The sequence below is a fragment of the Myripristis murdjan genome, chromosome 15 (genome assembly GCF_902150065.1).
Source record: "Myripristis murdjan chromosome 15, fMyrMur1.1, whole genome shotgun sequence".
Taxonomy (NCBI): domain Eukaryota; kingdom Metazoa; phylum Chordata; class Actinopteri; order Holocentriformes; family Holocentridae; genus Myripristis; species Myripristis murdjan.
In genome coordinates, this window is record NC_043994.1 from 15,510,576 (window position 1) to 15,537,317 (window position 26,742).

General features: G+C 40.8%; 2 protein-coding genes across 3 annotated transcripts in view; one reads left to right on the top strand and one right to left on the bottom strand.

Annotated features, from left to right (window-relative positions):
* LOC115373101 (E3 ubiquitin-protein ligase NEURL1-like) overlaps positions 1–18,177 on the top strand; it is a 29,016-nt gene extending 10,839 nt beyond the window's left edge. The window contains exons 4-6 of the mRNA XM_030071359.1: positions 8,245–8,970; positions 14,641–14,820; positions 15,436–18,177. Coding sequence (XP_029927219.1) covers positions 8,245–8,970; positions 14,641–14,820; positions 15,436–15,680 — 1,151 coding nt within the window. The 3' untranslated portion in view covers positions 15,681–18,177. The remainder of the gene's footprint in view (positions 1–8,244; positions 8,971–14,640; positions 14,821–15,435) is intronic.
* A 3,672-nt stretch (positions 18,178–21,849) lies between these two features.
* Positions 21,850–26,742, bottom strand: part of LOC115373085 (SH3 and PX domain-containing protein 2A-like) — a 49,697-nt gene continuing 44,804 nt past the window's right edge. For both annotated transcript variants that reach the window (XM_030071329.1, XM_030071328.1), the window contains 4 exons: positions 26,334–26,662; positions 25,434–25,483; positions 25,012–25,131; positions 21,850–24,844 (listed from right to left, as the gene is read on the bottom strand). In XM_030071329.1, the coding sequence (XP_029927189.1) occupies positions 22,904–24,844; positions 25,012–25,131; positions 25,434–25,483; positions 26,334–26,662 (2,440 nt within the window). In that variant the 3' untranslated portion in view covers positions 21,850–22,903. The remainder of the gene's footprint in view (positions 24,845–25,011; positions 25,132–25,433; positions 25,484–26,333; positions 26,663–26,742) is intronic.

Sequence of the window (26,742 nt, forward strand, 5' to 3'; positions counted from 1 at the left end):
CAATATCTTACCTCAATACCTCAATATCAATTTTATGACAGTATTGGAGGGATGACTGTTTTTGGTTTCATGACGTATTTACACACAAAAATTTTTGATAAACAGTCATTACTAATGTGGATATGGTCTCAATGCAGGTAGAAGTAAATAAAAATCAGACAAAACAGTACAATAAGCTCAGAAAAAAATTGCATCCTTTTGTTGTAATGGAGCCTCTAAAACCAGGAAAAGACAACACTTTTGTTGTATCACAATTTTATAATATCCAAAATCCCTGAAGATATCTAATTCTGTAACATTGATATAATATCAGCATATTTCTCAGCCCTTGAATATCTATTTATTTATTTTTTTAGGGTCATCCAGACTTATTGGGAAAAAATAAAACAAAAAAACAAAACAAAACAAAACAAAACGGAAATTAGGAAAAAAACAACAACTTGATTTTAGTGTTATTTCCCAGAGGTAAAACACATTGAAAGTGGTGTAAGTTTCTGCTGTCAAAAAAGTAATGGGAAATCATCACGCCTGTGTTTACACATGTATGGCTGTTGTGCAAACTGCGTATGTTTGCTTATGGCGCATCTCCCCAGAGACGGCGCCGCCTCCACTGTTCCTTACAGGTATGATGGATTTCCTCCAACGCAGATCAACACAGCAAAGTCGAAGGCATCTTTTGATGGATGCAAGACAGTCCACTGGGGGTTTGTTTACTAGAGGTAGATGAGTCACTTAATCACTGACAGAATGGTAGTGATCCATGAGACTGGCGTCAGCTAACATCATCTACAACCTGTCTGCTCTCTAGTCATTAGAGAAGAATCCAAAATGGCTGCCAGATTGTCAAGCGGCTGTGTGCCTCTCGGGTGATTAAGAGGAGGGTGTTGACATCAATCATCTGTGTACATGGCATTGCAATACATTAGACCTGTAAAGCATCATGGTAGGGAAAACCATCTGCTGCGTGATTTCCATATTACTAACATTCTGCTGGCCATCGCTGCCTTTTCCAGCGCAGGGATTAGAGCTGAAGGTGTAAAGGTAGTACAGTTTTTAAATTCCACCTGGATTTTGTAGGCCCCTTGTTCTCTTGTCGCAGCCAGTTCAATATCTGATACCCCTACCCTCTGAGCATTTAGCTCTTCTTAGCTTTCACATCACAGGTTAGTTAAAATGAAACTGCAACGGTGTGATCCTTTTTAAAGATTACCGTTCCTTTGCTTATTACCTTTTTGCAAACAGATGAAGAGATAGCGCTAAAAAAGCTGGTGCTGCATCAACATGTTGAGTTGTTTCAAGCTGATTGTGTTGCACTTTCCTCTCTTTGTGTCTATTTCTGTCTGTGTTCGCACAAGGCACGCACACGCAGCGCTCACATACTACAGACCTCGCTTATTGTTTCACTTGTCATCACAGATATTATGTGGAGTTATACGGGGCTTTGATATGTGGATAAGAATTGCTTTCAGTCAGGAGAGTTCAGATAGGTGCAATCTGACGTCAGTCGCCAGATAACCATACGGCACAAAACAATGTTAGGGTCAGGCTGGTCATAGCTGTGAGGACAATACAGGTGGCTGTTTTTAAATCCAACAACAAACAGCAAAATGATGATGTAAAAAAAAAAAAAAAAAAATGAGGCATTGGATTAAAGAAGAAATACATGGTTTTTTTTTTTCCCGGCAGGATTTTGCATATTTCCTGCTAAAGTGTATATTTAATCATGTACTACTCCAAATTGTTGGGTTTAATACACAGAACATTGTGTTCCTTCTACTGTCCACAGGGCTTTCATTACTAAATAAGAAGGCAAATCTGAGCTCTTTTGTTCATTTTGATTGATGAAGACATTTGATATGCCTGAAGGTTCTAACTATCCTCATGTAAATGGATTCTATACTAATACATCCAATTACTGGTCTGGTTCTTACAGCCAAATCCTCCAAAAACATTAAACTGGAAATTCAGCACGGTAATAACAATGTGCAAAGTCATCTGTCAAAAGTCTGTTCCCAGCCAAAGGCAAACAGCAGACAATGTGCGAGAGAGGCAGAGGGAGAAGCTAAATGTCTCCATATTATAAACATTTAGTAATTTCCTTGAGCTGAATTATTTTGGCAGAATTAGGCTAAAATCATGAATCATACTAGAGCCTATCTCTTTGTCTCCCTTGTACTGTCTCACTTTTTCTGTCTCTCTCTCTCCTTCCTCATTCCCTCTTTGTGTATGCTGATCACACTAATAAATCATCTGAAAATGGTTCCTGTTTCAAGTGATTGGACACTTAAACCTGATTAAAGTCACATTAAGATTTTGCAAGACTATAGATTCGGTCCCAAGTTCCCCTATTTGGAAATCACTGAGGGCTACAGCTGTATGTTAGAATAAGCAGGTCATGTCAAGAAAGCCATTAAGGCCTTTCTTGATACCTTTTTTGGTTAAAAATCTTCAAGCTTGAGCTGACTGTAGAGCATTTGTCGCATTATGAGCTACAAGTTTGTCTGTCTGTTTTGTCCCACGGCCAATGCTGATGCTGCATTAGAGGAGATGTGGGAGCTGGGAATTTCCGTCTTGGAATTTCCTACTTCCCGCCTCGGAGCAGTAATTGAGGTCAGCGCAAAGTTGACGCTCTATAGATATCTGCACTGGAACAGACGTTAAATATGACACTTTCATATATCATTTTCTGCAGATAATTACGTAATATTATAATGTTGGGCTACATGAAATGGAAACATTATCCCTGGTGCTTTTACTGTAAAATTTGACCATTAGCCTATAGAGCACTGAAACCTTCCAATTGTCATTGTCCTGCTGTATGGTGTTTAAATGTCTCCACAAACAGAGACTTAAAAATATACTTAAATACTTATTTAAACACGAATCTAATACTTATCTTATTTTACTAATCATATCTATGTATCTCTTTTATATTGATCGGCCATTTCCATATTGCTTCTGCTACTATCTTTAAGAAATTAAACATCCGCCAATGCATCCAGATTATTGATAGGGCGTACAATTTCTGTGTCAAATTATGTCTGTCGCCCAACATTGTACGTTTCCTCTGAGGCTGATACAAAAACATGCTTATCCACTTTGCCACGTCGCAGTGCATTCATATTTTCCAGCCTCCTTGCAGGCTGCTAGTCCTGTAGTGTTTTAGGGCTGCTCTAGAGGGATTAAAAATAAATAACAAAGTTCCACACTTGATAATTGTACAAATGTGCCTTTGCAGTGACATTATGTTGGTAACTTTGTCCATAGAAAGCATACTAAGCTGGATTTGGACGAAGTAGTTGGACAGCAGTGATAAGACACATGCTGGGATGAGGTGGGATGGTGATTTGTGATCAACTGAGCTCTCAGGAGCCTTAAAAGCCTTCCCGGATACAGCCTCTGAGTCACTGCCTTCATGAACCATAACACGAACTGTTATGTTAAGGTATTTCACAGTATGGTCAAGCCAACTGTGACTTAAAAAGTAAAAGAACAAATAAGGAATGTGCATCCATCATCCTTGTAGGGTATATTCCCTGTCTTTGCTTATTGTGCTTTGTTTAAATGTTATAGTAGGAAACTAAACCAATCTCTTCAGCTTTTCTGCATAAACTATAGGCTCCTTATCCACCATGATAAGTTGATAGACTGTACATAACTCACTGCTATACTATTTTGATTTTTCGTCATTTCTCATTGGGACCTTTGTTTTCCCTAAAGTAAAGTAATTCTGTACACCTAAGCCTATCAGACAGCTGGACACAATGGGAGGAGGGGATTGGTTCAAACAAAGATTTTGGAAGACTGTCTTTTGACCTAACATCTGCCACTATGTACACACTGGGCTTATGGTCTATGTATTTATGATAGCTCTGTTTCAAATGATCTCAGTGCTTGGAATTTATTTGATTTGCTGAACCAAAATAAATGCCGCTGGACAGGCTGCTGCGCCTCAGCTGTTATTTAATCGGCCCAGATGGAATCGAACAGATTTGCGGAGAAATCAAAATAGAAATCGTAATGGAGCCTGTCAGATTTGGATCTAAGGAGCTGAATTGTACAAGGGGAAGCCTTCAGAGAGGAAGCTAATCACTTTCAGATGACCAGAGTTGTCTCAATAGAGATGTGTACTTGTGTGTGTGTGTGTGTGTGTGTGTGTGTGTGTTTGTCTTTGCATTATTGTATGAGTGTGTGTGCTGTGGTTTTCACAGAGGTTTGCTCCATCTCTCATGGATCAAAACAGTGAGATGAGACTGTAATTGGAGAAATGTGTTTGGGATCAGACTGAAACACTAGAGACACAAGAGTCTACCCATACAAATGAAAATATTCTGGACGGTTTTTACGGGCAATTTTCACACCTTGAATTTACTGTACATATTTGAGCGATTTTGCAAATAGAAGTACGCTATTTGGCAAAAACAAAAAGTTTGTGTGTTACCCTAAGAGCAGGGATCTGTCAAACATTGTGTTTTTATTCCTGCAGCAAACTCAGACACTTCAGTTCACGTGTGGCTTACAAGTGACCTTGGAGGAATCGTGACATCCCTGAAGTGCTGAGCTGGCTTTTTCCGCTTCTATTTGTCACTTCAGTGTGTCCCACTTTCTTTGCACGATCACAGTCCAGAAATCAGAAACATCTGGCGCTAGACCAAAGAAGTCGCCTTGATCTCATCACAACGCCGCATATGTGGCTCCTGTTGCATATGGCATCTCATAGACTCTCAGTTCATTCAAAGTCGTGGACTTCTCCCGCATATCACTTTCCTAGCGCCGCCCCGATGCTTAACACTCTGGCACTATCTTCGCTGGGACATCACTCCTTCAGAGCTCATCACTGTAGTTTTTCCCCGGAGCCCTTTCTCATTTTTCTTTGATAAGCGAAAGCCCCTCTCTCTCCTTTTTGGGACAGACATGCGACCCCCACCCTCTCCAGCCCCCCAACTTTCCTTCTCATGACAGATGACTTCACTCACTCATTCTGGACAGAGCCCTGGATAGGCCCCTGAGGCATGCATACTTAGGGCAAATCCCCAAACAGACACATACACATGCGTACACACACACACAGTCGAGAGCTGACCTTGTGTAGAGGTTGGAGCTACACTAAAACCCCCCCAAAAGCCCCCTAATCCTGCTCCACTGGGCCAAGGAATGAGCTGAACCCTCCTGACCAAATTCAGCACCATTGTCTAACGTGGTGTTGTTCAAGACTAAAAAAGGCATAGGATGCCTAAAATTCCTGAATTACAATGAATGATTCAAATTAAGAGCACTTAAGGGTAATGCATACAGATAACCCATTGGAGTCCCACTAAAATATGTTTCAGGGGTGAGAGGTGGGGCGAGGTTGTTTGTTTTGGCACTGGAGTGTCAAAAAAGCCCTCGCAGGCGCGCTAAGTTAGGCATTATTCTGGGATGTGTTCAAAGAGTGAAACAGGATGCTTCTTTTTCAGCCATGTCCTCGACATCCACCATTCACAGCAACTGGTTTTACCAGATTGAGTTAAGACTTGTCTCAGATGAAGGCTTGTCTTTCATCCAGACAAGCTGAAATCTTGTTTGGATCGGTAAATTTGGAATAGGAGATGTTTACCTCTCCATTCATTCATTTTGCTAGTGCAGATTTAGGTGTGGGTGTGTTTTCCTAACTCCCCTTAGACAAGACATTCTTCCTTAATGATCAACAAGGGCAAACTGAGCAAGTCTGATTTCTGATTTTTCTCACGGCTACTACAGAAATAAAACACCAGAGCTAAAAGTTCAGCCACTGACCACAGAGAACAGTGTCAGTCTGGTATGTGTTCTTCTCATGTAAACTGCGCTTTTTTTCCCCCAAGGTTCAAGGTTATCTTTTTTGTAACACTAGGAGAAATTTGTTTTGCAGAGATTGAGTAGCTGCAGCTTTTCAAAGACACAAAGACCAGTTAATTTTACAAGGGTAATTTCAGCCATGTGCTTAATCACGTTGGTATTATTTTGTGTCGTGATTAAAAAAGTGATTACAACTTTCTCTTGCTATGTAAAAGCTTCAAGGACTTTAGCATTAAAGTTTCAAAGTAGAATATAATCACCATTATGCTATTATAAAGCCATTGGAGCATTGCCAAATGAAGCAGTAAAAAAGAGGAACTAAAAAAAAAAGGCACATTACTTTGAGCCACAGTGAATTTATTATGAATTCCATGCTCAATTTTCTGAACTAATTGACTCAAAGGATCTTCAGAGGACAAAAGATGCAAGTCTGCACATGTCTGTGTGTGACTGACATTGTAATGAGTGGGATAATGCAACACAGGGCACGTCGCCTGAGAGGAACCAGCTTTAAACCCATGCAAACATGTTGAAAAGGCTAGTGTGTGCACACACACACACACACACACACACACACACACACACACACACACATGCTTAGTGCATGTCAAGCTGTTAGTTTAGGTTGTGCTTGATGTTCATCAGGTTTTATGTATTCAGAGCATCGCTTTGTCTTAAATTATTTTCTGTTTTTGTTGCTGTTATTGTTGTTTTCATCTTAGAAGTTTCTGAAATGGGTCGAAACTTTATGGTAATGCTGTGATTCTTCCCACAAATTGTTTTGACTGTTGTGTCAATCTCAAAACCAGAAATTTTGAATTGCCAAAGGCTATAATGGCAAGAATAGAAATAATCTCTTGTAGCCCATTGTTGGCTAACTCTGCCTTGAAGATGATAAGGCTGCTAATAATATGAGCCCCATGCGAGGTTGTGGACACTCTTGACTTAGGAAGTAATTAAGGTCAAGCAGTTTATCTGTGGCTGGCCGGTGATGTGCTGTCCTTGTGTGATAAAGTCGTAAGGGGGGTTGGTGAGGGTTTGCTCTTTCTGTGCACTAAATGCCCACCCCTCCTCCTCCTCCTCCTCCTCCTCCTCCTCTTCACCGTACCTATCTTTCATTCTCTCTTCTCTGTCACACTCTCCCTCTACTCTCTATCTGCCTCTCATAGGGAAAGCCCAAAGCTGAATGAGAGCCACACACCTTAGACCTCATGTCAGTCATCCCTTGGCCAGGCCCTTCTCGAATGTCCAATCAGGCTAATTTTAGCCCATGTTAGAGGGCCATGTTAAATTTGGCAGCGTGTCCCTTGGCGTGCTATGATGCAGATCCGTTTGTACCAGCTGTGTGCTGTGTGGATAGACAGGTTTGTTATTTTCTGTCAATGAACTTCCCATGTGGTTCCTGTTCCAGAGTCAGCAAAATTAGTACTGAGAAGGCTATTTGTGAGGACAGACAGACATGTGGGTGCCTGTCCCTTTTGGTGACAGGAAAGGGCCATTTTTAACAGCCATACACATAGCTGAAAATGTTAATAGTCTGTAAAAATAGATCAGAGTACATTATTCCATCTTTACTGAGGCTGTGTGTAAACATATAGGACTGGTGATGGCTCAGTGCAGCTATTTGAAACCTAATTATGATACATACACTTTAGTCTTTAGACAAAGAATGATGGCATGTTGGCTTCATTAGGGAGTAGCCTTTGATAAAATTTCAAACTCGGGATTTAATAGCTCATAAAAATTGTCTGCATTTTCATCCATTCGACCCTTAATTGTGGTAACACTCCATGTAAACTATAGTGGATAAGAATGCGGCCCATTTTCATAGGAAACCAAGGTATAGAGAGATTTAGAGCCTAATTAAAGTGGTACCCTGTACAGTTGAAGTGCTTGTGTGTGGTACAGCTGTAATGGGTTTGACTAAGGCACTGGGTACAACTGGAGTGCCTAGAACACAGCTGAGCTTAATGGTCTTTGCAGCGGCTTCAGCTGAATCGCCTATTTTACAATGTTACATAAAGCCTTTGTTCCCCGTTTATTGTGATACAACCAGTGGCCTCCAGCAATGTCCCCACTTAAAGTCCTGATCTGTTTCTGAACACATAAACATTAAATTATTTGTTCGTCTTTTTGTACAACATTCTTTAGCACGGAGAAAATGTATTAGAAAGAATTATTAAAAAGCAGTGAAGCCTGAAGCCACCACTTGATTACCATGGCTCTCATGATGAATGAATAGCTTACAGTATGGAGAATGAATTTAAAGCAAACCAATGGTCTGCATAAGACACACAGGCATGCTTGAATGAACACATGAAATAAGGTGTCTCCTCCAGATTAGAGTGTGCGGATGGTGATATTCTATGTTAAAGTCTTCATTTCATAATCTAATTAAGGAGTGATTACATAACCTTTCTCTCTCCACAGACAGTGAGATGGTTCCTCTTGACTGCTTGCGTCCTTGCTCTTTTACTGCTGCCCACCGGGCCTCCATTCGGCAAAACGGTGACGACCCTCGGCTTTCTATCAGCCTGTGTGACCTTAGCCTGCAGCAGCAAGAGCTGCATCTGGAAGAGGATGATGAGGAAGAGGAGCAGCTACAGCCCCTGAGCTCCAACTCTTTCTCTTGCCATGTGCCCCAAAACTCTCAAAACTCCCAGCAGTGCTCACTGCTGCCGCCCCAGCTGGACACTGATCTGCGCTTCCACTCAGTGCACGGCATCCACGTTACAGCCCTGGATGAGCAGACGGTGGCACGGCTGGATCACCACAGTGATGAGAGGACCCTGGTGTTCACCAGCCGCCCGATGCGCTGCTCGGAGACTGTGTTTGTGAAGGTGACAAAGGCTGGTGCCACGCGGCTTGGTTCTCTCTCCTATGGTGTGACATCATGTGACCCAGGCACCCTGAAGCCTAGCGACCTGCCCTACAACCCAGAATCCCTGGTTGACCGTAAGGAGTTCTGGGCGGTGTGCCGTGTGTCGGCGCCTCTCCAGAATGGAGATATCCTGGGCTTTGTGGTGAATGCAGAAGGCGAAGTCATGATGAGCCATAATGGCATAAATGCAGGGATGCAGTTATGTGTGGATAACTCCAGGCCACTCTGGATGTTTTATGGTCTGCACGGCACCATCACGCAACTCAGGATCTTAGGTAAGCTTAGTTGCACTATTTTTCACTGGTTTGGGTTCCCAAAACAGAATAAAATGACTATTAAAATCTCTGCAGTCTAAGCAAGGGTGAGTGAAATACTCTGAACTTGTAAGTTAATTAGTTAAAAACAAAACAAAACAAAAAAACTTGATTATGAAGGCTGGGTATTAGCAAGGAAGTCTTGAAAAAAAATAGATAGCACAATACATGGGTCACAAACACTATTTGTATCACAATTCATTACAGCAATACAAAATTGACTTGAAAAATTGAATTGAGCATGTCTAGATAAAGGGCTACAGCCTACTGCATAACACCTCAGTAGAAAATTGACAACCTGTCATATGATAAATCAGGTGATAAACAATCCAAATTCCTACTCCAATTTATTAAAACAGAATTAGCACAATCCACTGACTTAACACAGTGCGCTAAAATGTGAAATGTCAACATCATATGAAAATGAAGAGCATAAACAGTTCACATCAATACAAGGGAATAAAGAATCAATACAGTTTGTGTGAAAAATGACACTGCAATACTCAGCTGAATAGATTTCTTGTGCAGCTCTATTGATTATCTCAACAAACGACTTTTGGATTGTAAAACAAACAGTATTTGGAATGTGAACATTTTGGAAAAATGAAAACTTACACTGAAGACTTCTATCGTTGCCATACCTTTCGAGACTAAAGACGACTACTCCTAAACTTTACCTTCAGCTTTGAATTTGCTCATTACCTGCTTATTCCTATCCAGGCTCACAGGGCCCTCTATTTTAACGATCTGAACACATGGTCTGAAGACCATTGCTCAAGAGCATTTAGGGTGTGTCCAAGTCCACTTTGCTATTTTAATGGCGGAAAAAAGGTTGTTGTGCCAGCACATAGTTCAAAAGGGATGTGCTTAGTCTCTTAATTAATCATGGGTTTGTTTTGGGCGTATCAAGATAGATTGATATTCATTATCAAGAATGTAATGCACGCTTACATACTTCCACCATTAAGCACTCCTGCTTCACCTCAGGGAGCTCTGGCGGAGTCCCGCTGTTGCCATAGATGATCTGCTCGTTTGCTTTCACTTCATACATGAGCAGATCCGTTTCCTCTGCAGAGAAGTGTTCCCTCTTACCTGGAAAATCTACCGTTATAATGTCAATCCGCCAAGGTGCAAGTGCATCTGGCTTTTAAAGGGAAAGGGAGATGGCACTCCGATTGGTTTATTGCATGGTATGCCCAAAAAACACGCCGTGCATCTTGTGCAACCACCCTTTTTTCATCTGTTAAAATAACAAAAGTGGACTTGGACTTGGACAAATGCACTTGCACCACACTGTTCAGGGTGTGTGCTTAGATTGTTAAAATAGAGCCCTTAGAGTCTCGAATCTACCTGACTCGCATGTCTTTGGAATGTGGGAGGAAACTAGAGCACCCAAAGGAAACCAATGTGACTGCAGAGAAAACATGACAATTACACAGAAAAGACATAGAGCATACTTAATTCCCATTGAAATTTATTTCAGTAGATTTTAGTGATACTTATGGATCAATGCAGAGGCAACCATTGATGGTGTAGAGATTAGGGACTCCTGTATCAGTTAGCATCTACTCTGCACTGCTAAAGTGTCCTTCAGCAAGGTGTCGATTCCCCTCCAGCTCCACTGATGCTGTCATGTTTCCTGTGCTCTGGCCTCCCTGGACGGAGATAAGAAATATATTTACAGGGATAAACAAATCATCCTGTTATTGATTGCCAGTTGAGTAAAAGAAGAACATATGAATCAGGAAATACAGGGGTGTTAAAAAAAACACTTCTCAATGCGTTGGTAAGTTATGTAGGTAACTTTTCCATTCAGAAGTAAATGCAGTCTTTGATCCTTGAATGACCCTTGGAGGCTGGATTCCAGCTCAGCCCAGTCATGAAATAGTTTCCCTCTCCCATGCTTTCTGTGCTGCTCTCTGTGTCTTTATCAGCTCGCATATCTCCCTTGGAATTTACATTCTCCACCCATAGTTCGCATATGAATGTAAACTTTGTATCTTTAGTCTTGCAGAATTTTGGTCAAGTCAATTATTATTTGACTCCAGTGGGAATTTTCACCACAAGATCAACTGAGGTTATTCTGAAATTATTCATAGTTATTATATAAGTACTCGCACACACTGACACACTAACAGGCTGTGCCCAGTTGGCATGCATGGCAACCCTGTCTGGATGAGGGGGTAGAAATCTGCCTTGATCAAAGCAAGTTCCCACCGTTTGGTGTTGAGATTCTAGCTCCCAGAATCTGAGACCACAGGGAAGGCTCAGGAGTATCAGACTCCAACTGACCAGAATAATAACATGTCAAAGACATAAATAATGGCTGACAGGCCCAGGAACAGTGGGAAATTGGGAATTAATGGTAAGCAGTGGCGGCGGTTGGTGGTTTGAGGTCATTTTTCTTTCTATAAGTGTTTCAAGTGGCTGATTTTGATGTAAAGGCATAACTGTAACTGTACCTGCCGTATTGTACTCATTAGATGGATATATTGTTTGTGTTTCCGTGCACATGTTGTGGTGATGATTACAGGCCAGAACAAAAAAGATGATAGTGGAAGATGTGTCTTTGATGGTTAGTGGCAGCTGCAGTCGTCTGGTTTGACTCAGAGAAAGCTTGCACGCTTCCAACCTCTTCAGTGAAGTCTTACATTTCTGATCATTTTACTGAATGTTGGGAATGCACAAATGGAGTTATTAACATCACCAAGTTCTACTGAGCTACATAGCTACTCAGTAGTAGTCTTAACCTTTTTCTTTTTTTCTGTACTGTCAATCATTATGAATCTTGAGATTTGGACGCATACATGGCCACAATGAAGCAAATTGAATTTGTGAAGTTTCAATGAAGTGCAGAACTCTACACTTCATATTCATGAATTCAATTTAAAATTACAGCTGACAGGGATTTAAAATTCTCTTTATTTTTCATACGATGGAGCTGTAGTGCCATTTGGATGTTTATTATTTCATTACGATATAGCTGTGAAGTACTGTAGAATGCCTGCAAGCACATAGGAGTGCTTTTCAGTTGTTTAGAAGCCCTCTGCACAGGCTGGCATTTGTCTCTGAGCCTCGAACACTCTGTTCCTCCATCCCAGCTTTGTATGCTGATCATGTTGTTAATGATAATGATTCTGTCCCAGCCTGTTAGATAATTCTCCTTACAGAAAACATCATTAGTGGGGAGGTTTCCTGAGATCTTTGAGTGATGTTGTCACTCAGAGATCATGGTGACTTAGGTATGTCTTCTTTTCTTTTTTCCTGTATTCCTCCTATAATTCATTTCCTGATTACAATGTGTTGAAGAAAAGGAAAAGGCATTACATGTTTCATACCATCTTTTCCTCTCCTCTCCTCTCCTCTCATGAAGTGTCAGACCAGGGCTAAGGACGTTATTTCTGTCTTGCGTGGGCTCCCAGCAGTGAGCATTATGTATCTGGAGGGGGCCTGTTATAGCTTCTTATGATGCCCTCTGTATGCATTATTAAAATATAATTGCGTGGATGTTTGAGGTACTGGGGTTTTCCTCCCACACCACATTCCCTTAACGCTGGTCTTCCAATCATCTCTCTGTATCTCCTCTTTCCCCATGCGTCTTCCTCCTTGCTCCCCCTTGCTCAGATTCTTGGGGGTATGAGCGTTCCTCGAGTCATTACCCACTCCAGCTGTGGAGAGTGCGGTTGTGACGTCTCTCCTCACCCACTCACTGCAGCCGCACACCATGAGTTGCCATGGAAACACCTAGCCGCTGAGGCAAGTGACAGTTTTTCACGGTCGAGTGTTGTCAGGCCTGTGAAGTGGAACAGATGGGAGTCTGTTGCTGTCACTTGGTCATTTTGTCTGCGTTATCTTTAGAAATCAAGGTTTTACATTTGCGCATGTTAGATTTTGGAATCAGTAATGAATGTCCTACTTATCTGTTTCCGCATTACAGCCGTCTCCCTGGGTGCTGGTGTGTGTGTGTGTGTATCTGCTTGTGGCTGGCTCGAATCATAAATCATGAATTTCTCAGATACCATCATAGAAGTAGACAAAGAGCCTCGTCTACATGTGATTAGCATGTGTTGAAAGCCGCCATACACACTCTTGCATTCACCAGCACATTCCTGGTCACACAGTCAGTGTTACAGTAAATTCATATTATGATAAAAGGTTAAAGGTACCCTAGATGAAAGGATACATAAGCAGACGTGAAGGTTGTTCACTCTGTCTTATTAGAGGTAACCAAGAGCTGGACTGTCACATAGATCATGTTAAGCAGGTAAAGATAGGGACTTATCTGTAGTTGTGTACTCTCAGTATATATAAATATGTTGTTGTGTGCATGCATGCTTCTATGCACACTACAGCTTTGGAGATTATAGTGGAGATTACTCTGAGAGTGTATGCATCTCTGCAAATAGGTGCAAAGATGTTCCTAATCTTCCTCAGTGCACACACTTTTTGGACTTGCACATGTCTTTGTTATATCTGTTGATCCTCAGAGTAAAATGCATTGCCACGTGACTGTGTGTTTGTAAAGATTACCAAGGTTTGCTTATGTAGGTAGAAACAGAGACTCCAGTAGCTGGGGTGGTCCAAGTTAAAGACACCAGAGTTCAGGGAAGTGGATCAGGATTGCTTTCAAAGCTTTTTTTTAATATGGCCTGTTGGCGTTATGCACCAAATTGTTTACATTCTTGTCATAGCAATAGGATTCACAAAAAAAAAACATTTATTTCATATCTTTTCACCCTTGGTTCTTCTTTTTCATCTTAGCGAGCAAGGTCAGAACACTATCAGGGAAGTAAGGAACTGTCACCGTAGGGAAATTTGGGTGAGAAAATTACTAACAAAATTGGATAGGATGTAAACTAATAGTGTTAAATGTGTGTATTATGCGTGACACAAGGAAAAATGGTTGTGCCAAGCTTGACAATGTAATAATATTTCTATCATGGTCAGCCGAAGGACAATGTGTAAACAACAATGCTTTGCACTCGCCAGACAGACTCGATCAGAATTTGTCTCTGGGATTGGCGTAGGTATTCTCCTGTGTGAGGTGAGATGAGCTGCCAATATGAGAACTGATGCCAGGGCTGATGGTAATGGGGGGCAGATGGGGATGGATGATATGGGACAGACAACAGCCACTCTGTGGAAACGTTGTCTTCCGTGCCCAGAGGGATCATGGGCAAATGAAGGAGAAAGGAAGGAGGGGGGGTCCTTGGCGTCCCCAGCAAGACTGCACCAGCTCACAGGCTCCTGACTCACTCACAGACACCCACATACACTCTGTGGGCTCACAAGTCTTCTGCAATGAGATAGCACAGAGTTTGTATATATGTGTATGTGTGTGTGTGTGTGAGAGAGAGTGAAAGAGAGATTGCGACAGAGAGAGAAAGAGAAATGTGCCAAGACATCCGCTTTCCTCCATTTGCAAATTATCAGCTCTGACTAGCCTCTCAGATCTACATGCTGTGAAGGATGGAGAACTTTGTTACACAACTAGCGTTTGCCCAGCGTTTGCCTACAACAGCATAGCCATAGAGCTCATGCATTATCTGTATGTTTGTACACAAAACAGACCAAAAGTTAAAAAGGACATTTTTATTGAGAGACAGTTGTGCTTCCTGCATCATTTTCCAGGGTCATCTCTACACCCAGATCTCCGCGGGCCGTCGGTCCCCAGCTCCCCCTCCTGTACGCCCAACACCCCCACACTGCTGTGCAGTGGCAGCTCAGAGCCAAACCTCAACACACCCTTGAACATCAACCTCAACGCCAGCCAGAACACCAGCTACCAGCCAGCCTTCACTTCCTCCACAGGTTGGGCCATTTCTCCCTGCTGGTTCCTGCTTAATCCCTTGAACTCAGATTTTCCCTCAGATTTCTCCTTAAGCCGCTTCAAAACTTGAAAAAAACAAACAAACAAAAAACATTTTTTTCCTAAATGTTTTCTATATTGTACAACAGTGGCACATATAGATTATGTATCTGCTGGATGCAACACTTCATTGAAGCTACACCACACTTCTAGAGAGTGAAATGTTAAAATTCAAGATGCCATTGTTTTATGGCTGCACCATTACATCAACTAGAAAACATCCAGATGTTGTATGCATCATATTATACACATTTCCCTGTAATTCAGCTGGGCATATTTTGTATCTTTTGTAACAGTGGGATCCCCATTGGAATTTAAAATTAAAATTAGATTAAATTTTAAATGAAAGTTCAGGGGGTTTGCAGAAAGCAGCATGCATTTGTAATAATGAACACTCTGATGAGATCGGCCGGGTTGAAGAGGCTATGTCCTTTCGTCTTCCACTTATTGGTCCATGGTTTAATTTTTCTTCTCTTTCATTTTGTCACCACCTCAGTCTCTTCCTCATTCATTTACATTTATCTAAAATCTGCCCTCTGTTTCTTTCTTCATCTTAGGTACAACTCCAGGCTCTCCATTCTCCAGCCACCCAGAGTCTCCTACCTTCCCATCATGCTCTGGCTCGTGGAGCGACGAGTGCACCATTTGCTACGAGAACGTCGTGGACACGGTCCTTTACGCCTGCGGACACATGTGTCTCTGCTACGCCTGTGGCCTCAAACTCAAGAAGATGGCAAACGCTTGCTGCCCCATCTGCAGGAGGACAATCAAGGACATCATAAAAACCTACCGAAGTACGTAGGATTGAAATAGACAATGTTTTGCAGCTGAGGTTCAGAGATTGTTGAAAGGCCATGTAAGACCTTGTAGAGACAAACACAGCACATGTGACTTAAGGCTTAGCCAGACAGTCAGAAACATTATTACATGGACCTAGCAGAGCATAAAAACACCATTTGTTTGTTTGTGTGAAATCCGGCTCAGGTACACTAACAGCAGGACATTAAATGCCATGATAAATAGCATTAATATCTATGTTAATGAAATGCATAGCCTTGGAGAGCTCAGTATGGCTTACTACCGGTGAGTTCTCAGAAAAGAGCCAGCAGTGAGATTCATCAGAGGTCAACAAAGACGAAATGTATGCTTCAATTACACCCAGACTTTGGCCTCCTATTGTCCAGCAACTGTCTGTGGTCTGTGCATCTTTTGTAGAGGAAGTGTAATCTGAAGAGGCATCTGTCTTACTTACCACAGAACAATAACCCTCCACTCCGCGGCTGATAGCATCGCTGCTAACAGTAGTTTCAAAGAGGTGAAGATGTCCAGAGCTGCAGAGGAGGCAAGGAGAGGAACTATCTGCGGCTTCATCAGCTGCTCCTCCACCTCTTGTCAGAAAACATCAGGCTGAAAAGTGTTGTTTTAGAGTGCGAATCAATCCTCCAGTGAACCTGAGCGAAAATCACCACAAAACAGTTTTACCAGAGGCTTTCTGAATGTTGCTGGTATCAGAAGCCAGGCAGGGATGAAGAGGAAAAACAAAGAGGAAGAGGTACTGTTGCTTATTTGGACAGTCAAGGGATGCCATGTGGGAAAAGAAACAAAAAAAAAAAAAAAAAAAGCCTTGGAGTGCTTCTAAAATCCATTTTGAGAATTTCAAATGCATTTATTTTATAGCAGTGCTCCTCTTGCAATAATAATACTCAGTGAAATGTGTGAACCCCGTAAAGCCAAAGGAATCATTAAAGAAGCTGTATTTTAGGTGATAGATGAAGTGTGTAGAGTATCCTCTTGCTACACGCTACGCTTCTGTGAACCTCAGGCAGATAGGCGACACGGTGTGAAGGGCACAATGTGTGAACACTCGTGCCATAGAAGGTCACGCAGTGGATGAGGATGTAAATCAGTGAAGAGGGAGAAGGAGAGAGCGAGAGGAGGTGGAGAGAGGATGTTGCGTGTTTACTGAGAGAAGTGAGACAGTGGAGGAAGGGGCACCTTTGCAGTGCGTCTGCACAGCGTTTAGTGTGAAGATAGTATTCGCTCAGGCACACCACATTCATCAAAACTCTGTGTAAAGGCCCGTAAAGCGTTGGACTTGCACGAGTTGCACCTCCACAAGGCTGGTGGATGATGCACAAGGAGAAAAGTCATCTAAGCAACCACTGGTGAGCCATGTAATAGTTTCAAAATGGCTTAAGCAGATGATGAATTCACTTTTTTCTTTTTATAAAATTGTTTTCTTTTGCCATTATAAGCTGTTGATGGGTTTGCGTACTTCAGATTACACATTTTCTCCTTGATATGTATGTTAAAATAGAACATGAACAAATATTTGTGTTGGATAACGTGATATAGCACTTCAGTGCAGAAGTGAGAAAAAAAAAAAAAACGAACTGTATTCACACGTGTGCAGTTGGTGTCAAAGATGTAGCTTGTTATTGTTAGACTGTGTGAGATTTACATTTGCATATCAGCTGCTGAGTGCTGCTTTCTGTCTTTAAATGCTCAAGCAAACTCCTAGGACATTTTCACTTCGCTAATGCATTATGTACCGCTTTGAATTGTAAAAAGACAAGCCATTTTCAGGTGTTTGGTTTCACCAAAATATTGCTCAGTAATTTGTAAGATAATAAAAAGTGGTGTTTTTTTTTTTTTTTTTTTTACTATTACATCCAAGGTCATCTCGCCACTATCAGAGGAAGATTTGCAATTGTGCAGGAGAGTTTGTGTTCAAGTGGCATCTTACTGTTCTTGTGTGCCTTTAAGACAGGAATCTGGACGTGCATCTGTCAGTTCGGCTACAACACTGTGGAAACCAATTCTGTAGTAGGAGGAATATTGAGGTTCATCAATCCTGAGTCACTCTCACATAGCTGTGATGTCTCTGATGTAAGAAGCTATAATCACACAAATCGAGTACCAATGCAAAGCTATTCTGTTTGACTTTTACTTTCAGTGTGTTAAATAGGCTACAGTATCAGTGTATGAAGCCATTCACTGCTGATGACAAAATGTCTAAATATCGCCTCATCCGTTCTGTCACTATATTGTATAATACTGGAATTTGATGTGCTTGATAAATGCTCAACCTTTACATTTCTACCTGTTTTCATTTTCCTTTTCTTCTGTTCTTTTCTCTTCTGACCAAATATGACCTTGCAGAAATGAAACCTTGTGAAGCATTTTGATAGAAAAAAATATATATTGATGATGATGATGAGTGTAATTATAACTGTATATTATGAGATTTATTTATTTTGTCAATGCTACTATATTGAGTTATCACTGTTTGTTTTATATGTCACATGTTAAATATATATATATGTATATATATATATATATATATATATATATATATATATATATATATATATATATATATATAAAAAAGCATTGTTTTGTAACTTTATTGTTGCAGAGTTAAAGACTAAAGAAAACAGTACTCCCTACTGAGGCACTGTGGTTGTTTTGACTGATTTTCACTACAAAATATGGTATTAATATGGGATTATAGAGGGTAAAGTCGGTATTGTTTAGTTGGTATCCAAGTTCTGATTTTCCTCCTTTTGCACATTTCAGCTCTATCTTGCAATTGATGTTATAGTAGAGCTGGCATGAATAGTGCCATTATAGACACAATCTTGACAACTTGTTTGAGAATATGACCAAATATTTACAGTCCAGATAAAACCAGCAAGTAAGCAAAAGAAGAGCCTGGTGTGTTTTGGATGGGGAAAATTAGCTCATAATGTTGGTTTCCTGTGCCACAGTTTCCAACAGTTGTCCAAAAAAAAAAAAAAAAAAAAAAAAATCTGAAGTTGCTAATTATGTTCATTATGTTTCTCAGATGAACACAGCTTTCAATAAAGTTCAACAACGGTCTAAACTGCAGGCTTTAATTTCTTACTCTGTCTTAAGTAAAGCCAATCTGTCTTTGGTGCAGGCATACAGTATAATTACTCAAATTTGCAATAAACAGTTAAAACTGAGCATTTCTTTGCTACAGTCATTATTTTTTATGTAGCTGTCTGGACAAAGAGATTAGAAATGACAGAATATCAGTGCCAAAGACACAGATGTCTGATGATTAAAAGCCTTTATAGCAAGAAGATTAAAATTGGGCAATAGTCAAAGAACAAAAAGGCAGTCATGTCTCAGATCCTTAATACTCAGCAAGATCACTCTCCACAGTAGTATTCCGCTGTAACATCCCACCATACTGAATGAGTAACAAGGCGAGGGCTTTTAGTAAACAGCTATAACTCACCGAGAAACTGTTTAGAGCTGTGGTATGTAGACCTGGCCAGAGCGAACATCATCTGTTATTTACTACCCTGCAGGCCTGGCTCTAATGCGGGGCTGTTTTATACTGCACTCCAACAGGCACAAATACAGTCCATGACGTCTGGACATGAAACAGGCGATGGTGGCCGTTGTTCATGGCCAAGTGTTGTCAGAGGTGAGAGGGAAATACACAGCCAGGGTTTGCAAAAGTGACATGAATACAGTATCTCTCCGGTGTCTGTGTATGCACAGACTTTCCACTCAGACCTCTCAGTGAACCTGGGCGCCTTCCTTCAGGGGGCTTAAGGGCTTGGCAGACTTGTTTGAGTTGTGTTGCGATATCTTTTCAAGGCAGCTGTTTGGGCAAATATACATGTGCTCAATTAGGACATTCATTTTGTATTCAAGGGAGGCACATTGCAGCTGATTTTGCATCCTAACTAGACATCAGATCCATAGAGTTTAAGTTTGTTCCTCAGTTATAGTTGAGGATTTAAGCTCTGGGCTTACAGTTTGATGTAGAAGCCTTTTCCTCAGTCAGATTCGCCACGCTCAGGGCCGGCCTTGGAATAAGGTTGCAATTATTTTGAAAAAGTTGAAATCTCTAAAAAGTCAAAAATGACCATTGATTCCCACAATGCCTAATTTGTGTGTTGATGAAAAGGGAGTTGAAGGTTACTGTGGTGCTGTCCTCAGTCTGCACTGAGCTGCTGAGTGCTGCTGCCCTCCAGTGGCCATAAAGAGCTCGGACACATTGGTCGACAGCAACAAAATATTCACTGATGTGTTATTGTCAGCTATTCATAGCAATGTATGCACATGACTGTGAAAGGATGATCCATCCTACCACTGCTAGACATTACATTCAAATCTTTTTTGTTTTAACACAAATATGAGTGCCGCATTAGAAATTCAACATACACAAATAGATTAATTCATAGTTGTAGTATTTGGTATTTTTGTTTTCATGGTAGAGCTTGCATATCTACTTATTTATTTCAAAATCATGAAAACAAGAACCCTTGGACAGAAAATTCACTGTGTAAAAATACTTTCACGGCACTGACATGTGCTACTTCATCTTAAAAGGAAAATAAACATGTCTCATCTGAGTTATTTTACATAGTGTTTCTGAATCTCTCTACGATGAAAATGGGAATATGTCGCCATTTCTCAGTTTTATTTTCATCATATAGAATGCCATCGTTTGACATAATGACTGATACCACGGCTCCATCTTTGAGGTGACATGTATTTATAAGCCTCTTGGGCTTTCTTTATCTCATCTACGCAAGTTGTTTTTCTTTTTTATCCTCTCTTATTCCTTTGGGTTATGATTTTCATGCCCATACACTATAAATTAAACATATAAACCTGAGAAAACAATGCAAGCATACACACAGAGACACATAGCCACTAGAAAAAAAAGGTAAAACAACAGATGATCACAGACACCCATTAAGCTGTAGAGTCTAGTCTGGACGTACAGATCATAGGATGAACATATTTCACATGAAAATCCTGGAGGTTGGAAGGTTTGCTAAATTTCATGTGCAAAATAAATCAGCAAAATCCACTGTCTGCTATTGGAAACTATACTGGTGCTTTGATTTAGTGCTCTTCATCTTCTATATCTGAAGACGTCAGTATCATACATTGCAAATCCATATTCATAATAGAAATTTTTGCTGTTTCAGGTGTACTAAATGGAGCTGGCTAGTGATTACACAACAAAAACCATCGAAGACATAGTCAAATGTGCAGAGGAAGTTGCTATTCAGTGAATTCCACCACTTTCTGGCTCAATCCTTTGGTGGAAAAAAAAATAAAAGCCAAGCTGAAAAACAAAGTCTGTGCATAAAATACAGAATCCAGCTGGTTAGATGCTTCAGCTCAGTTGTGTAACATGTTGCATTACCTTCATCTGGCTAAACGTTATGTTTAAAAGAGGTAAAATAGTGACATGGTTCTTGAATTTAGCAGATTCTGTACTGATATATCATAACTGATATTAAAGCTGGAAAGCATCTGATGTAGCAAAAATAGCAGCAATAAATGTGGTCAGTGTTCACTGAAACTGTTGCTAGTCCACATTAATTACTAATTAATTTGCTATATTTATTATACATTACCTGTTCCTATCTTGTATGCATCATTGCCCAACAATTTAAAAAGGAGTTCATGTAAAAGAAATTAGAGGCCCAAATGAGCTGCATGAAAAAAAAAAATCTTGTAAGAAGAAGAACTTAGGCTAATTTCAGGTTTACTGCTGATTCAAATATCTTCTTTTTATGTGGGAGCCAGTATAAAAGCAATTTCATCATTGAAATTGCAGATCAAAGGTGTTATAGTGATTTTTTTTTTTTTTTTTTTTTTTTTTTTTTTTGTATTTCTAGAGTTAACTCTTTTTTTCACTTGTTAACAATAATCATGTGTATCTGTTCTGGTTAAATCAAATAATCAAAATGAGAGGCAAAAGCTGTCTTACCACCAATGCAAGAGAAAATAAGAATTTATTATTACTACATAACCACTGGAAAATCACATGGTGATGCTCTTTCAGCTCCATTTTGATCTACTTCATATCATCAGTATGAAGTTTAAAATATTAGATAACAAAAACGACAAACTTGATGTGTAGGAAAACAGTAATTGTGAGTAATGCAGACTAAAAAATGCACTGATTGTGCAAAAGTGCATTTATTTGCTTCATTCATTTGGCACTTCAGTTATCACTGGTCACACAGTTAACATAAAACAACACTGCATGTAAGATTTATGTCAAATTTACCGCCCAGCAGAAATTGAAAGTTATCAACATGATTAATAGAGTAGTTTTTAGAAATGTTTTTGCAGTTGTGAACAACTGTTAATCTGTGAATTCATTAATAATAAAACAATAAGAAGAAAAATAGTTTTATGTTCTCAGTAATGAATAAATATTGTTGGCTGCTGAAGTAAGGGAGTCTTAATAGAAGTGGAAGAGAAATCACAATTTCATTTTAAGGCAATATATTTCAGAAAAATCATCAAGGATTTTGAAACACATTTAGGGGAAGAAAATATGACAAATAGAGAAGCATACAGATTGTTTCATCAGGCAAAATAACGTTACACAATAAAGTGGGTAAAATATTTCACATGAAGGTGACATATAAAAGGGATATAAAAAAAACATGCAAAAAGACAATATCAAGATGAGACTAACACAAAGCAGCTTTGGCGACAATTGAGTTTTTTTTTGTTTGTTTTTTTCATCAAAATATGGGAGAAAATGTTACTTTTAACAGCCCAAGGCATTGTCAGTATATTTCAAACATGCAATAAGCTTTAAATGCTTAAAAATAAAAAATATATAGTAAACTTACAAAAATGTTCAAGGATCGAACACCAAAAGACTCAAATGCTTTCAGATGTTATTTCAAGTTAAAGGTAATCACTGACAAATAGCAGAGCCCACCACTTATCACAAATCATTGTTCTTCCTGGTGTTCTGCTTGACTGTCACCAAATTCCAATATTGCTCAAAATGCAATGTCTCAGGTGCTGTGTTATGTAGATGAATTTCATTTCATTTTGAAGTAACAATTTGATCTGCCTGCTCAGGTTGGCAGAGGTACCGGTTAAGTTTTAAATCCTTTCTTGACATCTTTGTGTTAATCTTTTTTCACAAAACAATTGTGTCTGTTTAAGTAGTCTTTACACACATGTACAGAGTTCTGCCAGCTCCAAACATGAGTGCTAGTGCTTTTTCTCGAGGTAATTTGAGGGAACCCATCCTTTTCGAGGTCTGCCATTGTCCAGAACCTTGCAGTACCACCAGCCATTGGGGTTTCTTTCAAGAACCTCAAGATTTGTCCCCTCAGGAAATCCCATGGTTTCCTCATCGCCATGGTAATCTGCTATGGAAACATATACCTCTCTGAGATTGTTATGGATGATGTGGGGCTTGGGCTTCACTGTAGATACAGGGAGGGCATTCTTCTGAGAGCTGTGGCCGAGAGACTCAGAGCTGCCGGTCCCAGATCGATTCCTGTTGGGTAGCAGTGAGTTATTTGGTGCTGGGCTGCGTGACACAGTGCCGAACGAGGCATTGCGTCGCACAGTGGGGCTTGAGCGTGGGTGGTCAGCGGAGTTGAGGGATTCATTCCTCCTGAGAGAGCCAATAGGGCTGGGCCCATCCATGATGGGGGCTGATATGAAGACAGATTGGGGTCTGACAACCTGCTGTTGTTTGAAGCCATTCTGCTTAAGTGACCCATTGACCAGGCCTGTGGGTTTGGAGAGCCCGCCTGGCGGCTTGGAGGGTATGGGTGGGGTAACCCTCTTCAGGTTCTGATTGATGTTGTTCAAAGCCTGTACCCTTTGTTCATTCTTCTCCAGGCTGTTGGACTTGCTGAGGCTTCCCGGTTTGGTGGGGGTGCCATCAGACTCTGACCCTGCCATGTCCTCTTGTTGCCTGACAGGCTCCAGGTAGTAAGTTGGAGCCCAGCCCTCTGCATCACCCCAGCGAATGAACCACCAGCCGCTCTCCTGCTTCTCCAGCACTTCCACCTCAACTCCAGCTGGGAAGCTGAGCTCAGAGTCTTGGACCTTCTCATAAGGATCTGTGGTGCGATAAAGGCTGCAGCCCTCTAGGTCAGAGTCTCCCCGACTGCCCTTGGAGTAGATGGAGGAGAGATCAGATGTGCTCTGAGAAGAGAAGGAGTCCTCAGAGGAGATGACTGAAGCTGTCTCTGAGTCCTCACCTTTGGAGGTTTTGGTGCCATTTTTAAGCTGCCCTGTTGGCCGTAGTTGTCTTCTCAGAGTACTTATGTCCATCTTCTCTGAACTGGAGGCTTTAGCTAGCTGTGGTTTGGGTCTTACCACTGGCTTCAGTTTAGAGGACTTGGTAGAGGAGGATGCTTTGTTCTCCTCCTGGTCTTTCTTAGATCTGGACTGCTGGGACAGATCTGGAGTAGACTCCGTGGAGGCAGATTTAGGACTAGAGGCCTCTTCACCTTTGGTTGAAAACGGGGTAGCATTCAAGTCAATCTTGAGCTTGTTCCCTGTAGGTTTTCTTCCTCCTAATATTGGCTTTAAGTTTGCAGTCCTGCCAGTTTCTGACAGGACACTTGTCTTGGAAGAATTTGAGTCCCTGCTGCACTGCCTCTCTGTGGCCTCTCTGAAGGCCCTGATGCTGTCATTCTCATAGATACACTCTTCATCTCCCTCCACCTCTGCCTCATGGCCATCTTCAAATGACTCCCCCATCTTGAAGGAGGCACTGTGAAGTGATGAAGCTGGGGACGGCTTGGAAGACAGATGGGACCCTTTCTCTGAAGAAGCATCCTCATTCTTCCCATCCACCAAAGAACCATCTCCCCTGAGAAACTCAAACTCAGACTCTAGGTCCAAATCACCAATGGCTGGAACATCATATTCTGGCTCTTCATACACAGGCTTCCCAGGAGATACTGGGGACTCTGGGGCTTCAGACCCAGGGCTGCTGGGAGGAGCAGTTTCCACTGAGTCCTGTTTTTTGACTGGCGGAGCTGGAGGTGGAACTTTTGGGCGGCTCAGAGTGCTTGTTCTACGATTCAGGTTGGGCTTTTTGCGTTTATCAATATAGGAGCAGGGAGCCCAGCCCTCCTTCTCTCCTATCTGGACATACCACCAACCACCAGAGTTCTTTTCAATGACCTAAAACACAGATCCCAGAATATGTCACTTTAATTTTATATGGTGGCATTATCACACATTGTAATGCAGTTTAGTGCTCTTACTGGACTATGGTAGGAACAGTATGGCTTTTACACAAGGAAAATATTATTTTGTTATTGAACAGCACCTTGTAACAAAGAGCTTACCTCTGCTTTCTGTCCTCCGTTGAAACTGATACCATCTGATATACAAGACTGAAACTCTGCAATGGTGTAGTACTCTGCTTCAACTGTAGGGGGCTCTGGTGGGGAGGGCAACTGAAATCCCTAAATAGAAATAAAATACAGTAGACATGCTTTAAGACAGGATGTCAAGATATAAAGAGGAAAAAGATGCCAGTGACGCATGTTTGAGCGTTACTTGGAGACAAACTCTTCAGCATGGCTCTGAGTATCTTTTTTTTTCTAGATTACTTGGTTTGTTGTACATCTAGGAGTATGTATGGAGAAAACTCTTAGTACAGAACCAATGTACAATCTGCACACTGAAATTAGAAATTTCTCACAAAGGGCATAATTTATCATCCATAGATGTGAATGACAGAAGAAGAAAACAAACACCCTCTTACCAGAGTTGCATCTCTTCGAGGAGGAGGCTTCTGCCTGAGAACTGGGGAACCTGTAAAGCATCGAGAGAATAAATGTAAGATTGTTATTTACAACTTAAAAACAGTGAGGGATTTAGAAGCCTTCACAAGCAGTTTGATGAGGAATTGATTAAAAAATGCAACTGAATAATTAGTAATTAAACCGTAATTTGTAATGACACGTTAAAAATTACATCTGATTCATGAAGAATATATTTGCTAGAGCATTAATTGTACATCATTATCCAATGCTGTTTTTTTTAACTACAAAGATCTCAAAACTGGTTTCACAAATGATGAATGAATTACTTGTTCATCATGGATCAAATAATGCTTAAATAAATGAATTATGACTGCTGAATGAAGTTGAGTAATTTGCATAGCCTGTCACTGCAAACATGCCTCAAAAGACTAGATTTAACTATTTAACTGTTAATCACAGAACAAAATGATATGACAAAATAAAACAAGAAAACAAAACGAACCACAAATTTGCTTGAAATTAATAACCCCTTCAGGTCCTAATCAACAATAACAACAAACAACAAACAATTTATGCAGTCATAAAGCTTAAAAAACAATGTGGTGCCAAAGGAACAATGGCCAACAACTTTCAAACGAGTTCTAAGCTATAACTTTCTCCATTGGAATGAGCTGGTTTGGGCATAAATAAAAAATATTGAGAGGTGGCTGATTGATATCAGCAATAAAATACTACTGAGATTTAAACATTAATGATTCAGCTTATTAATTCATTGGTAACTCAGTCAATTACATTCATTACCTCATTATCCTATAGTGTTACCAATTGCTATTACATCACAAGCTAATTAATCCTCAGATACTGTGAAAAATTCACACATTCACAGTGGTATGACTAACCAATCTCCACTCGATGAGGAGCAATGCGGGCTATGGCTGGAGAAGCAGGCTCTGCTTTGCCTTTGCCTTCCTGCGGGGCATTACCAGGGCTGGAGTCAGAGCACGGGACAGGCAAGCTGATCTCCCTCCTGGCCACTTGGGGGCTCTCAGGCAGGCCCTCAGTCTGCACATCCTTTTCACTTAGGGCTTTCTTGTTAAGCAGGTTGCTGATCTCCATGATGTTGCCAATGATCTCCACTGGGCCAGTGACTGTCTTCTTACGGGGACTGAAGTCATCCTTCACCTTCTTCAAGTAGGAGGCTGGAGCCCAACCCTCCTTATCCTGGTACCTGGGAAATTTGTTGGGAAAAAGAGAGAATGTGTGACTGGGCAGATACACTCTGCCTAACTAAAGTAGTCAAATATATCT